This window comes from Abramis brama, assembly GCF_963993115.1.
Source record: "Abramis brama genome assembly, chromosome: 18".
Taxonomy (NCBI): Eukaryota; Metazoa; Chordata; class Actinopteri; order Cypriniformes; family Leuciscidae; genus Abramis; species Abramis brama.
Genome location: NC_139980.1, coordinates 11,611,293 through 11,626,963, shown reverse-complemented (window position 1 = coordinate 11,626,963; position 15,671 = coordinate 11,611,293). Strand labels below are relative to the sequence as shown.

Genomic DNA, 15,671 nt, shown 5'->3' with positions numbered 1-15,671 from the left:
GGGGGTTGCTGTGGTTTTTATGAACCTTGTTTGAACTTTGCCATTTTAAATGCCATGTGTTAGCCAACATGAGGAGAGAGGAACTTTCCTCAAAGAAGAGACCTGCCTGTTCTTACAAAGCTTCCTGGGACGCTCCCTTTCTTGGATCTCTTTGAAACTAGGATATTTTGATGCTCTAGTGTGATGAGCAGCTTACAGCATTGAGAATCTCAGTACCAGAGTCACAGCTTTACTGAGAAAGTTGAACGCTCAGGCTTCAAAAGAATCTCAATTTCCTCTGCGTAGACAGCATGTGTTTTTTTATAAATTTTTCTAAATGACTCTGAATCATCTGTGAGTACTGTTATTATTTTGGAGCCGTGGAGCCAAGCAGTTACAGTAGCACAAATGCTCTCATACATTGACCTGTGTTTCGCATGTGGGCGAAACAGTTTGTGTCCAGTTTGTGACATTTTCTAATCCCATCCCCCGTTTCTTTTCTTCTCTATGTAAGTAAAAAAAAAAAATCTCAGCCCCTTGTGGACTTATAAAGGGCCCTATCAAACACCCGGCGCAATGCAGCGCCAAGCTCAACACAAGTGTTTTTTGCTAGTTTCAGCCCGACGCAATTATCATTTTCACGTCCTGCGCTATGTTATTTAAATAGCGAATGCATTTGCGCCCATCTGTGCGCCCACGAGGTGTGTTCAGGTGCATTGTTGACGCGTTGCTATTTTGAGGCAACTGAAATAGACTGCGCCATTGACTTTAGACCAGGTTTCATTTGGTCTATGGCCCGATATATATATTTTTTTTTTGTCATTTAAAGAGTGCGATAGTAATGTGCGTCTATAGGCGGGTCCACAACGTGCGTACACTCTGCTTATTACACACACAGGGACACACAACAGCACACAAAAATGCCAAATATTAAAAATAAAAGGATTACAATGTAAAAGATTAATATTGTGTGGAATCCGGCTTGTCCCGTAGATGGTCCGCTTGCGTACTTTAACCTCGCGCACAAGCAGTTTCCTCTCTGGAGAAGCATTCAGACTTTCCGCTTGCAAATTCCGTCATGTAAATAAAGAATCCGCCATGGCGCGAGTGCTTTTAAAGGAATGGGAGATGAGACTCTGATTGTTTTTTTGCATGTTACGCCCAAAACACCCATTACTCATTAAGAGAATAGGGACAACCCTTTTAGACCATGCGCTGAGCGCGCCAACCATTTTTCCCATCATTAAACTAGCAAAAGTGGATTCGGACACGCCCATAAGTGCACTTGCGCCCTGCGCTTTAGACCATGCATTTAGATCGTTAAAATAGGGCCCTAATAATTGAATAACTGTTAAATGTAATATTTAGCAAATCTCAAAATGAATATACTTTTTTCACACTGTGCATTATACTTTAATGTTGTGATGAATTTGATCTTCATTTAACTCAACACAGCATCTTAAAAGTCCCTGACAAAACTGACACGCATTGCCCGAAAATCTAAAATACACTCCAAAAATATCCATATAGTGTACGTTACATTGAAAAACAATTAAAAACGCCACAGCCGGATGCAAGAACACATCCTGTGTGAACGGACCCTAAATCTTTCAGGTTTAAGCTCCTATTCCAGGGGTAAAAAAGTGAAATTGTCCTCCTGTATGTATTGAGGGGGGCATGTCATGAGTTTCCTGCAGCAGGGACACTGATTGATTACACCTGCTTGCAACTCCTCCCATACTGCATTGCTGCATTGCATTTACTGTTTTGCACTGAGCTTCGGCTATGCCTCATGGTCCAGTGCGCTCTGAGCGCTGTCCCTCCCTCTCTCTGCTGTTAATGCCATTGCTGCTCGCATGTGTAAAGTATCGATCTAATGGCCTGCGTGCAGTCAGACAGCTGTGCTTGATTCAGAGTGATTGGCCAGTGGCTCGGGGAACGAGAGAGAAACGGGAGACTGCGTGTCTAGGAGGACATTCACTGAATGACGCATGGGAAAGCACAGCTTCTGCAGGCAAATACAGCGTTTAACCTTTCAAGCGGATGTGTTTGACATGATCAAAACATGTTGAGGGATAGCGGAGAGCAAAAGGCTCTTTTGTAGTCTATCCACATTTATAGTTAACTGCATGTGCCGAATGTCAATGTGTTAAGGCAGATAGCTAGTCTGATCTGAAAGATAGTGTAGCTGCCTACTGTAGCTGACCCGAAGACAAGAATACACACACACACACATATAAATTCTTCACTGCTTGGCCTGTTTGCCCACAGCACAGACAGTGGGAGCAGGTGGTGAGGTTGGAAAAGGCCCTTAGAGGTTATCGTGCCATATTGCAAGAGGTTTTTTTTTTTTCTACCTTGTCCTCCTTTTTGTTTGTATGAGCGTGAAACACTCTCAAACCGCAAGCTCTTTCGATTCTTTTTCAAGCATTCAGCAAAATAAGATAGAGTGAATCTCAGTGGATCCTCAGAACAGGGTCTTCTCTTGTTGACATTATGAGAAATCTGATAAATCAAAGTATAACACCAGTTGATGGAGAAATTGATTTGATTAAATGAAGTTGTAGTTAATGGCTAAACCATTAACCATTATTAATGGCTAAACCAGTAATATAATGGCTTGTAAAATAAATATCTACAAACATTCATTTTTTCAGTCTCAAAATGGGCATTTCTCTGTGGCATTTCAAAGCAGAGCATCAAGCGGATCTGTTTATTTGCATAATGATTCACATGATTCATTATGTAATCTGGATTAGGTTCAGTCAAGTCAAGTGCATGTTCGGATTAGAGGCTCATTTCTCATTGAAATATGTTGGAGCATATTGCATTATGCCCATTTAATCTTGTTTTGCAGTCTTCATATGGTGAATGAAGAATCTATCTTATGAACAAACACCATCGTGTAATATTTGTTTTTAAAGTGAATAATGTTTTTTTTTTTTTTTTTTTTTTTTTTTTTAATCCACAAGTCATACTGTTGTGCCAGTTCATTTCTATATAATAGAAAACAGGGAGTTTAAATTATTACAATTTTCTCATTTTGAGTTAATTAGAAAAAATAAAACTAATTTGGAAAGACATAAGGGTGAGTAAATAATAACAGATTTTGTTTTTGCTGTTTTGATCTATTCTTTTAACGCTCTTCAGCTTCAGGTTTCAGCTTTTCTTTCTAGTTTTAAGCTAAAAAGTTCCCCATGCAGATTTTATCCATGTTCAAAATGGTTATGTGAATTCGCTGAACAGTACTTCATACATCTCTATGCTATTGACAATGGACCTTTTTTCACTGAAATTTCGCTAATGTGGCCGACTGGCTGCACATTAAGCCTAGAGAAGTTAGTGACTTGGTTGTATACCGTTTCCTGCTGGTTGCATAGCTTAGCCTATGTGACCTTTGGGTGACTTCTTTCACGTTTTTCAACCCCCTACGAAACCGGAGCACCTTGTGAGAGGCTACCATCATAACCAACCTCAATCAGCCACACGCCAACCTTCTAAAGAGCAGAAACCTGATCGTGCCATGTTGTTTTTCTTTCTCCCTTCTATCCAAGCCGGCTGTGCAATCGCTCTGGTGAAACGCTGTGATTTGCTCCACTGGGTTTGATATGTGACAGCCTTAGCAAGCTGCCTGCAAACAAGCTCAATTCCCTCATAGACCAGTGTGCCCATGTTGGCCCATGCCTGAGCAAGTATCCTATCTCCGTCTTATGGACGAGCTACCTGGATTCAATTACAGTCCTGCTAAAGATTTAGAATCCATCTCCCCCTTGAAAAGCAGGTGTTAGAGGAGCAGGCAGTAGGAGATAGTTAGAAGATGTAATAGACGGTGTGGAGAAGGCAGTAAGAACAACTGCAAACAATCCAAATGAGACTTTTGACTGACACCATGTGACATACATTGTGAGTTAGGAAAAAATCACACCTTACGCAACTATATACATACACATTTTCTTGATCAACACGTTTGAAGCACTCAGCTTTGTTGCACATACTTTGACATGCATCTTTGCATTACTGTTGGTAACAAACGTCAATGTTCAAGGGGAGGATGGATTTACCTTCAAATGTGCTATTAAACTGGATGTCTTGTTATTCATGAAGCATGTCAACCATTTAACTAAATTAAACCAGGGGTCTTTAAATTAAAATATAAAGGCTGCTGCATATTTGTTATGTATAAAGACCAATTTGAGAATATAATTATAAATATTATAAAGACAACATGCATTTATATTGCCATTACACTAAAGAATATTATTAAAACATTATCTGGAAAATTTGGTATATTTTAATATATTTATTCTATGTACATTTAGTATTTGTTTTCATTTTATAATAATATTTTAATACCATTTTACTGTTAAAGTAATGTTTAATGTATAATAATGTAGAATAAAAAATAGTTTTTATGACTGTTTGAGTCAAACTGGAATTAGAATCTCTTTTTTTGTATCTCTAATACTGGAGACTACAGCCTTTGAAGTTGTGTGATGTATCTTATACCTCACACATGCAAGTGTACGAATCTTAGATGAGGGCAGATTGTGACCCATTTTCGTTTGTCTCAGTTCAGATATTTAAATCTGTTCTCCCTAGCCAGTCTTGCTGTGAGAACGTCAGAGCGTGTGAATGTGAGTTGGATGGCCACAGTAAAGACGACGTTCAGATCTCTCTATGTTCAATTAATGAACATCTGGTCCTGATCCACTGAGGCTCCACCAATCCAATCACACTTTTCCCAGGCCAACTTTTGCAGCTCTTCACACTTAGAAAAAGCATTTTTGTTATATGAAAATAAGCCACAGAGAAAGTTTAGCACGTTTCACTGTTTGCTTTAGTTTAATCTTTGCTTAGGTTTTTAAATCTAAGTATAGGTTAGATCACACAAAACTGAATAAAAATGGAAATCAGAATCAGAGTGTTTCTTTTGTGTTATTTAGATAGTTTATACTTGATTCATCATGAGTAAACGCTATTGATTATTGCATTCGCAAAGATCACGTGTTTTTACTACCCATTAGATTCCCATTTACAGGCAAAGATGTTGCTTTATATTGTGATTGTTTTCATTCATCATGTATATTTACAGCTCACTCTTCTTGCCCTGATCTCATACATATTTATTTTTTCCTACAGACACATGCTAGTAGTATTCAGGTGGTGTTTATAACACACATTTGTGTGTACCTGAGGGCATTGTTTTAGCATACATAACATTTCTTTTCATATTTGCCTCAGTATGAGATTTCACTTTAGGGATTAATAAATTTGACACTGTGGATTTCAAGACAATTTGGAAAGTATTTAAGGAATACACAAAATCCTTTCAAATCACTGCTAAGCCTATTAATGGCAATTACACAACAATGAGCTGGCAGTGCGTGCATTATTCAGAGGATGCCACCAAAGTACTTCCTGTATAGCATACCATCTCTGACAGCTGTGGACTGCAGTCAAGCAGGATGATTTTCTTCAGATTTATTTTGAAATAGAAACTCACCTGAATATTGTGCATGCTGTCTGGTGGTAAACACTGTCACGTGCATCAGACTCCTTTTCATCATGATTTTCTCATTTTATTAATGCATGTATCTTTGTCTTTCTATAGTGGAAGATAAATCAGGCAATGGGGAACTAGATCTAGATGGGATTGATGAAGATGAAATTGAAAAGGTATGTTATTAATGGGTTTATGGATTTGATTTATGTATTCGCTTTATCTTACCCTGCAAAAATCATTTTCCTAATCAGTATTTTTGTCTTGTTTTCTGGTAAAAAATATTAAAAACATCTTTACAAGAAGATAAATTTACCTGAGAAGCAAAACTGTGTAAGATAATAAGACATACATCTCACTAAATTTTGTTAGATTTATATGTAATAAATAAATATATATATATATATATATATATATATATATATATATGTGTGTGTGTATATATATATAATTTTCTTACTGGAAAACAAGAGAAAAATACTAATTAAGAGAAAAAAGTATTTCCAGTATAACACATTACTGTGTTGTTCTCTGAGGATGGAGCTTTAAACTTCTTCTGAACTTTAGCAGGGTCATGTGAAGTTCAAAAACTGTCTGATGTCTTGCATCCCAGATTCACAAATTATCACCTCTTAGCGTTACTTCTGTTATCTTTTCTCCAGTACATTCTGAACGAGATAGAGGTGGAGGCGAAGACAGAGCTGTGGATGAAGCAAAATGAGGAGTATTTGAGGGAACAGAAAGGTAAGCAAAAAGGAGAAGAAGAGCTTAGTACCTGTGCATTTATTAACACAACCCGATTTGACGTCAGAGGCATGTGTCTAACTAGGGAACTGCTCAGCCACAGAGATAAAAAAAAAAATCCGTGAAAGGAAGGATTTTGTTTTTTAAATACTCAATTGGCAAAGTGAACTACTTCAATTTCATCCCACGACTGAACCTTGTGAGATTAGGCTCGATATTTAAAAAATACGTAAATGAAAAACACCTGTGATAACTAAACGATTGACCTTCTGAAGTTAATCTGCTCAAAAGATTGTTGAGTTTTTAAAGCCCTTTATTTTGTATTGCTTTTTGTGTCTGCTCTAAAACGCTCCATTTGATAAAGCCATTGTGCTCCCATTTGGTTTTATTTTTTCAGAAAAAGAAGAAAGAATAGCTAAAGAGAAGGAGCAAGGGACCTATAAGGAGAAGGTGAGTAAGTCATGAGTGTGTGTGTGTGTGTGTCTGGCTCTTACTTATGTCGACATGGGCTTCTCTCCCATTCCGAGGTCTTTATATACTCAGCAGCTAGGGATCCTAGGAGACCGCATATTTTCCATTTGAACTTCGATTGCTCCTCTGGTTTCACCCCAGGCTTTCAGTGCCGCCTCTCCTTAACCTGTCTGCTCTGACATCTGCACTGTGACTCCCAGTTGAGCTTGGATTAGTCAACCCCGCTCTGCACCTCTAATGAGGTGCCTTGAGCCTGATAGCAATTTCAGATACAGTCGTCCACTTGCTGACTGTGAAGAGACTTGTTACACTTTGGTAGACGAGAAACATGGTCAGCGGTGACCAGATCAGATGAGCTTGATTGCTTTTCCAGGCTACTAATGGGATTCTGTCACCTTCTTGTTGACAGCTGTTAGTCTGACATCATTTTATCAAGCCCCAATAGAGAAAATGATACTCAGATTTAAATGATACCCAGAACTCTTCACTTTGAAGCAGAGCCATCTAAGCACTGACCCCAATGTTTGTTTTTCACTGTAAACAACTTTTATCTCAATTTGTGTAGCCAAAGAAGCCGTCCAAGAAGCGAGAACCGATACTGGCCAGCACTGCGGGAGAGGCCATAGAGAAGATGCTGGAGCAGAAAAAGATCTCCAGTAAGATCAATTATGATGTTTTGTGGGACCTCAACAGCAAGGGCAGTGGGAGCAACACCACCCAGCAAGCCGAGGAGGTGCCCGCCGGTGGCTCTGCACGCAAGAAGTTGACCCGCCGCAAGAAGCAGCCAAACAAGAGCAATCTCGGGCTCGCTAAACCCGCAAGCCTCATGGGCAAGAGGTGAGAATTTAATGAATAGGGAATCTGTTGTTGTTGTTGTTTTTTACTTGGTTACTGTTGGCTCACACTGTGCTTTGCGACTTTTTCTACTTTTTCACTCCCAGAAACCACTAAGTCTGTCTTTATGTAGAAACAGGGACCCACTCCAAGTGGTAAAGAGCCTCTTTGTTCCTCAGACAAAGGACTTGATAAAAAAGGCTGTTCCCTTGCCCTTGGAGGACTACATTTTTCTTCTTGTCGGCCTCCAACATTTTGTCTTTGCTTTGCTCCTTTGGCTGACCTTCACAGTCATTTCCACCAGGAGAAAGCTTGTCATCAATTCAGTGCCAGGACTGTCTGTCTGCCATCACCTGGCACCCTGTAGTGCATGCTGGGAGCCTGCCCCTTCTCCAATTAATAGTCCTCCAGGGCTCCAAACGTCCCTGTGAGAGAAGTAATGAATATACGACAGACGGAGCGCAAGATCATGACTTCTACACTTTGGCGTTGAAAGATAATTTCTCATTGTGTGATGCCTTTCCTCCAGTCCATTTCGTTAATGATAATTACTAATTTCATACTGAATGGTGAGATGATGATGAATCAGACATACGAACACTGTCGGAGACCTCATATTCTGAAGCTTCGAAAAGGCAATTTACTGTCCCCTTTCTTTTGAATCTTATATTCACGAATGTGTTTGAAACAAACTATACAACTCTCACATTAGTTTCATCACATTTGAGATTTTTTAAATATAAATATAATGGATATCCTGAAGATATAAAAACATAGCTGGCTAGTGTTATCATTTGCTTTGTCTGGTGGGAATGCAATATATTTTTTTAAATTATTGTTATTTTTGTTAAACTACCTTTCAAAGGTTCGGGGTCGGTATGATTTTTTTTTAAAGAAGTCTCTTATGCTTACCAAGGCTACATTTATTTGATGATAAATACAGTAAAAACAACAATATTGTGAAATATTATTACAATAAAAAAAAAACTGTTTTCTATTTTAATAGAATTTAATTCTATATTTGAAAATGTAATTTATTCCTGTGATGACAAAGCTGAATTTTCAGCATCATTACTCCAGTCTTCAGTGTCACATGATTTGGTGCTCATGAAACATTTCTTATTATTATCAATGTTGAAAACAGTTGTGCTTAATATTTTTTAAATAACTGTTGATGGTTTTTCAGGATTCATTGATGATTAGAACGTTCAACGAGGCAGCATTTTTTAAACAGATTTTTTTTAACAATGTAAAAAAAAATCATACTGACCCCAAACTTATCTATTTTTATCACTTTTTTAGTCATATAAAGCTTTTTTATTTACTTTATTTGTTAATTGAATACAAAGATGTATTCATGAAAACCCCCAATTGTTGCAAGGCATGATGTATGTTACCTTGCTTGAACTCTTGTTCACCCCATCAGCTGGACCGAACCAGCAGAGGCCTGTGTAAAAAATATTAAATCATCATAGTCTGATGACACTGTGGAACAAATTGGACGGTAAACTTGAATTTAGTTCCAGCTCCAGTTGAGAGAGCTTGTTCCCCCTCCTGTTGAATCATGGGAACATTTGTAATGAGCTGCTATGGGAGGGCAAATACTTTTTAGTTCTGTTGCCACAACTTGCAAGTAGCAACTGTCTAAGATATTTCACGCAGTACTTTTAGAAACAAATGGTTCAAAAGAGCGAGTAGCCCCTTTTCTTTTCTGGATTGGCTGAAGTGTGCAGAAATAAATGTCTAAAATTGCTCAGCATTCACAATGCATGCATTACTCGTCACGGAACTCTCACGCCAGCTGATCAAATCACATATCTTCAAAGATATTTTGGTATATGAACTGGTATACAAGATATTTTTGGGGGCTGAATAGACTAACACAGATCTATTTGCCTGCATAAAGATGCTGTTGTTACTCTTCTTCACTGCCTTTAGTAGCTCCCAGACTCCTTCTAGACGCTCCGCTAACCAGGTAGAATCAGACTTCCATCCCCCTTTACCAGCCTCAAACACCAGCTGCCAGATTAAACTTCCGCACGACCTCCAAACTAACAGCAACAGAGAAGCTCTCCTCCTGAAAGATAAGAAGATAATTGGCATCCAGTTCCTTTTCTTTAATGTCTTTCCTCCTTTTTTCACCTCTTCAAACCCCCTTCCTTTTCTACCCCTTGTCTTTTAGTAAAGGCTTACCGTTCTTAAAACTGCCGGGATTTGCTTTTTGAAGTGTAAATCTGATCTCAATGCGCGGGGATGACCTGTCTATGCCTCTTTTCTCGGCATACCTCAGAAAAAGTGACAGCACGACAGAACGCTTCGCCTCCCAGCTCCAGCGTGCTGCCTGATCCTGTTTCTGATCCTCGTTTTACAGTAACAGCTACCGCTTTGAAATAAGACTGACGATTTGAGGAGCAGCATCGACCCTTGGGACTTGGGAGTGAAGAAGTATATGTATTTCTGCTCTGTACCAGATCCAGTTTTTTTAGCTCCATGACAATGTGAGTGGAGATTGATTTGTAAATGTTAGGTTAAGGTCAGACGGAATGAGTTAGAGTTGTTCCTGAGATGTGCTTTCCACCAGGCCTACACTGAGTAAAGTTCACAGCACCTCTCATTTATTTTGCCAGGCGCATCCGGAAATAGCCAGTGAGCTTGTGTGCCCTGATGTGTTTCGCAGATCCTCCCTTTCTGTTTGACCCGGCTCAGTTTCCCACACTAAAATGTCATTGTTTCCACCCTAACGTTAGTCCACTTCCAGCAGTATGGCTTTTCGCTCATTATTACAGTGGGCTCTCAATGTCCATACTGTTTGAACCCGTCATCTTGCGTTCTACAGGGCAGGAAACCAAGGCAACCGACTGTGGAGTGTGTCATTCGGTCCGTCTCAATGGAGCTCCTTGTCGCCAAAAACCTTTCACCACCTCCTAGCAACTAGATCAGCAGAATGAGTCATTTTGTTTGTTTATAATGTGGTCACGTTGACCCAGGACAGCATGGAACCGTCTAGCGGTATAGCAGAGTTGTTCTCTAAAGACTTTTGTCACAGAAAATCTCTTGTTGTATATAGTTGTACTTTAGGCCTAAGTGAGATAAGACGGTAGGAAGGACCTCTTAGGGTCATCTTGTGCCTGCTTCTTGTCCTCTAAGCTCAGTGAAAAGGTTTTAGGCTGGGTCTCTCAGCATGATGGGCTCTATTGAGATCTGTTAGTCCAGAGGATGTCTGGTAGTGGGAGTAAGGGAGCCACATCCTGCTGATGGGAATCATGTTTGGTCGAGACAAAGCAGCTGGATTGTTTCATTTAATCTTGTGAGGTCATTAGAAATAACTCTGGATTTTAGAGTGGCTATAATGAAATCACAATAATGATGGAAGGAAATCCACAGACACCAATGACACCACACGTTTTTTAGCATTCTTGGGTCTATAAGTATTTTACTTCATAGGGATTTCAACAAAAAAAAGCTATCAACAAAACTGCCCAGCTCTGAAGCAAATTTTTTTTGAAAATCAGAGAAAGCTCAAATGCACAAGACTGTTTAATTAATATTTTTAATGTGTCAAAGAACTACTGCCCATGAAGCATTGTGAATGATGCAATACTATTGCTATTCTATAAATATTTAAGTTGTTTATTGGACTGATTTGGTTGTCATTTGCAACTATGGGTGTGGCTCTCATTTCTTTGGCAACACCAACTTCTCTGATTGGTGAATTTAAGGCGCTTCCATTTCAGGATTATGGATAGTGTATTTCTTCACAAAGAATTTAAAATATTGTCCAAAGTATTTCAAAAATATATTTTGAATTCTCACAGACTCTTGACGTCTACAGGAGTACACTACTGTTGAAACATTTGGGGTTGATAAGAGTTTTTAAATGTTTTTGAAAGAAGTCTATTACACTCACCAAAGCTGGATTTATTTGATCAAAATGCAGTTAAAACAGTATTGTGAAATGTTATTACAATTTAAAATAACTGTTCTCTATTTTAATATATTTTAAAAATGTAATTTATTCCTGTGATGGCAAAGCTGAATTTTCAGCATCATTACCCCAGTCTTCAGTGTAACATGATCCTTCAGAAATCACTCTAATATGCAGATTTAGTGCTCAAGAAACAGTTAAAAACAGTTGTTGACACATTTTTTTCAGGATTCTTTGATGAATAGAAAGTTACAACGAACAGCAATTATTTGAAATGAAAATGTTTTGTGACATTCTAAATGTCTCAATTTAATTCATCCTTGTTAAATAAAAGTATTAATTTCTTTAGAAAAAAATCTTACTTACCCCAAACTGTTGAATGATAGCGTATCATCACTTACTAATCTCAGATCTCATGTTTTGAAGGGTTACTGTTAAAATATGGAGAAAATTAATGAGATTTTTACTTCCAAAACTTGGCTGTTGTGCTCTATAGGCCTCCCCACCGAGTCTCACCTCAGCAGATGTTACAAGGCCAGGGTTCTGTAGGTGATGCCGAGAGGCCATCTTGAAAGCTTTGCGAGCTCTCTTACCCTTCTTTTCCATCTGCACTAGAGTCACAGAGGGAGGTTGACTCAAGTCACAGCACACTTCTCAAGCTGTATCAGCAGGAGTCTTCTCCCACTCACCTTCCCTGACTGACTTGAATCCGTAATGGAAACTTTTTCTCTCCTGGTGGCATGGAGCAGGAATACATGTACAGATGTTATTATGATTGCAGGTGATACATCCTCCTGTGCACTTTCCTTGCCACTGCAAGGTTTTGATCGCTTTGTTGTACACAAAGCGCTACAGGTTTTGGACAAAAGCTGTTCCTAAGCAGCAGTCCCTATGATGAAAGAAAATTGCTACTTGCCTCATGGAGGCTTTGCGGCATGTCAAATTCTTCATGTGTGATCAGTTCAAGGCGTTCTCACTCCCACACACTGTTTTGTTTGGTGGTAGGGAATGTAAGAAAATAGGATGCGTGTCAGATCCACCGTTGTGTGCGTCAGGTCTTAAAGTGACAGCGGCCTAATAAACCCGCTGCTGTCTGTGTCATTAATGTTAATCAAAGAACAAAAGAGAGAAAATCACTCACTTTGTGCATTTTAGCAAGGCGGGTCAAATCAAACAGTCTGACTGGGCCAATGGAAAAAAACCTTATTGTTGAGCCCTGATATCAAAGCCACTGTTACGGTCGGTGGCCGTAATGAACCGTACTACGATGGAGATACTCAAAATAAATCTCTAATCCAAGAATCAAAATAATAACCAGGAGAATTGGGGTGGCAGTGGCTCAGTGGTTCATGTACGTGGTTCAATCCCTGGTTCCACCTGACCAAGTGTCGAGGTGTCCATGAGCAAGACACCTAACCCCAGCTGCTCCCGACGAGCTGGATGGCGCCTTGCATGGCTGACACCGCCGTCGGTGTGTGAATGGGTGAATGTGAGGCTATATGTAAAGCGCTTTGGTGGCCATAGGTCTGTGAAAGCGCTATATAAATGTAGTCCATTTACCATTTACCAATAACTCAGAGGAAACACAACCACGAACACAACACACTGACTTCAAACAACAACGCAATACAAGGGACAGACTCAGAAGGCTTAAATTCATACAGTATGTAAACAAAACGTAAACAAACAAACTCAAAACGTGACAGGCACATCTAAATGTGACATTTATTACAATGGGTTTCTGTGATTTTTTTTATTCACTTAAATTAAAAGTTGTTAGATATTTTTAGCCTAATCCTTGTAGTAGAGACATCAGCATCAGTACTGATATTAGTCATTCATAGTGCTTCGTAGAAAGATGCCATTAAAAATTGTTAAAATATACTGTCTTTATGTTGTTTGTACATTATTTTGGAGATTCAATGTGAAAGTATTACAATATACAAATATATGAAAAACTTTATTGTTAGGTGCGATTAATCCCGATTAATTACAGAAAAATGTGCAATTAGCAAAGTTTTTAATCAATAGACAGCACTAATATATATATATGTGTATATATATATTGCACACACACATATATATGCACACACTACCGTTCAAAAGTTTTTAAAAGAAATGCTCACAAAGGCTACTTTTATTTGATTCAAAATACAATAAGATTTGTAATATGACGTGGCTGTGAAATACTGATCAAAGTCACAATAGTGAAATCATGGACAAATCCCACCTTCCCTCTGTTGTACTGGACCGCTGGAGGGTGAGATACAAAGAGAATAATCACACCTTTCTTCTCCTCTGTGTATCTCTCTTTCTCTCGAAGCCTTTTCCCGCTGGGGGCCTTCCTCAGTGGCCTGCAGGAAGTGTGATAAGATGCCTTGACACTACGAGGTGTGGAAACAACTGGGCCCTAATTGTTGCCTCCTCCAGGGTCAGATTGCATGTCTTCCCTCTGTATCTCCTCCATCATGCTAGATCTGAAAGAAGGAGCTGAATGTGTAATAGCTTTGTCCTTCAGGAAAAGGATGCTCTGTGAGTATTTGTTAGAGAAGCTTTTTTGGAATGTGTTGCTGCTTTTACCCCCCTTTCTCGATTCATCCCTCAGACTCTGCGTAAACTCCCCACTGTTTTATGAGTCCAGTGATATTTGACGGTTATTATTGGATATTTTTCTAGCTGTGCAACCACTTTCATGAGGAATGAGGGTCACTGAAGCAATAGTGGGTTTGACTATTATAGGTCATTGGAGCTGTACAGTAGTTTAGGCACTGGTTTGAAACCCATTGCCTGATGTTTTTTTTTTCTTTTCTTTTTTTTCTTGTGTTTCAGCTAGAAGCTTTTTTTTTTTTTTTAAGCTTAAGATTTAGTTTTGAATAAATATATAATATGGTGTTTTGTTTAATGACGAGGGGGTAATTGGCTCTCATGAAACATTTAGGAGCCAAATGATTCTTAGTTGACAAATTACAGAATCACCTTATATAGATTTGCTTTAGTTAGTGTATAGCTTTTTTCATTCTACCTGAGTGAGTCTGATTCAGGCCTGAGCCTGTCACATTTACCACAGATTTGGGAGTTTTGCGTGAGGGCAAACAAGTTCCCCATGCAGATTTTTTTTTTTTTTAAAGTTAGTTATGTAAATTTTTCGCACTGACCAACAGAAAGCTGCTTGGTTTGAAAGTGACTTTTGTGTGAGCTGTGCTTCATACATTACTCCGCTAATGACAATAGACAATGGACCTTTTAATCACGCTGAAATTTCGCTAATGTGACTGCAGCTTTAGATCAACTCATTAAAAAGAATTGGTTCATTATAGCCTTTTTTTATGAATCAAATTTTTTTTGCTGCATTTGTATTTTAGTCCCATTCCATTTTCAGGAGCATTAATAAATCTATATATTTTAGCGAATTAATTTTAAATTATTTATGAATATTAGCATTTTGTGTTTTTAGACCTGCCCCAAAATCTGCTCTCCGACTACCCTTACAACTTAACCGCTGATACCCCCAGCTGGAGAGCGGGGATTACAGCTGCATAGTGGCACCCGAAGCTGGTGGAGAGCTTCCACCCATTACACCCCTCTCCCCCCTTAGATTTATTTACACAAAGCCAGCTGCTGTATGATATTGGCTCAACAGAAATATTACTTCCCTCCCCTGTCAGATTTCATCGACATGCATTATTGACAGACTGGCATATGGGCCCAGCGGAGCAAAAGTGCTCCCTCTGAAATGGCTGAGTCTAGGCCAGTTTTTTTTTTTTTCTGTTTTTTTTAAAATGAGATCACACTAAGAGCCGTTTAAATGTGTTGCCTAGCTACAAAGCCCATAAGAACACATCAGTAATAGTGGAAGTGTTTGATTTCCGCCCTACAGCCTTCAGCGTGTTATACTGTATATAACCCAAATGTGAATAGATTGTTAGCTTTGGTACTCAAATACTCATGCATACTTTGTTTCTAGAATTACATATATGTTTAATCTGCAGCTGGAGGATGAGGAAACGGTTTAAATTTAGACAAGTAACAAAGCTTTTATCCTATGTTACTAAAGAAATAAGCCATGAGAGGCTGTGCATTGCAGTAATTTTAGCTTGAGTAAGGCATGTTCTGTGGCATGATTATAGACACTAATGCTCCGTAAATGGATACATTTGTTTTATTAATAATAATCATATTGATTTTATTAAGAATCATAATAAACAATCTTCCACAAAT

General features: G+C 38.7%; 1 protein-coding gene across 2 annotated transcripts in view; it reads left to right on the top strand.

Moving 5' to 3' along the window:
* brf1b (BRF1 general transcription factor IIIB subunit b) overlaps positions 1 to 15,671 on the top strand; it is a 63,553-nt gene that overhangs the window by 35,376 nt on the left and 12,506 nt on the right. For both annotated transcript variants that reach the window (XM_084091488.1, XM_084091489.1), the window contains exons 13-16: positions 5,591 to 5,655; positions 6,142 to 6,223; positions 6,621 to 6,673; positions 7,260 to 7,531. In XM_084091488.1, the coding sequence (XP_083947614.1) occupies positions 5,591 to 5,655; positions 6,142 to 6,223; positions 6,621 to 6,673; positions 7,260 to 7,531 (472 nt within the window). The remainder of the gene's footprint in view (positions 1 to 5,590; positions 5,656 to 6,141; positions 6,224 to 6,620; positions 6,674 to 7,259; positions 7,532 to 15,671) is intronic.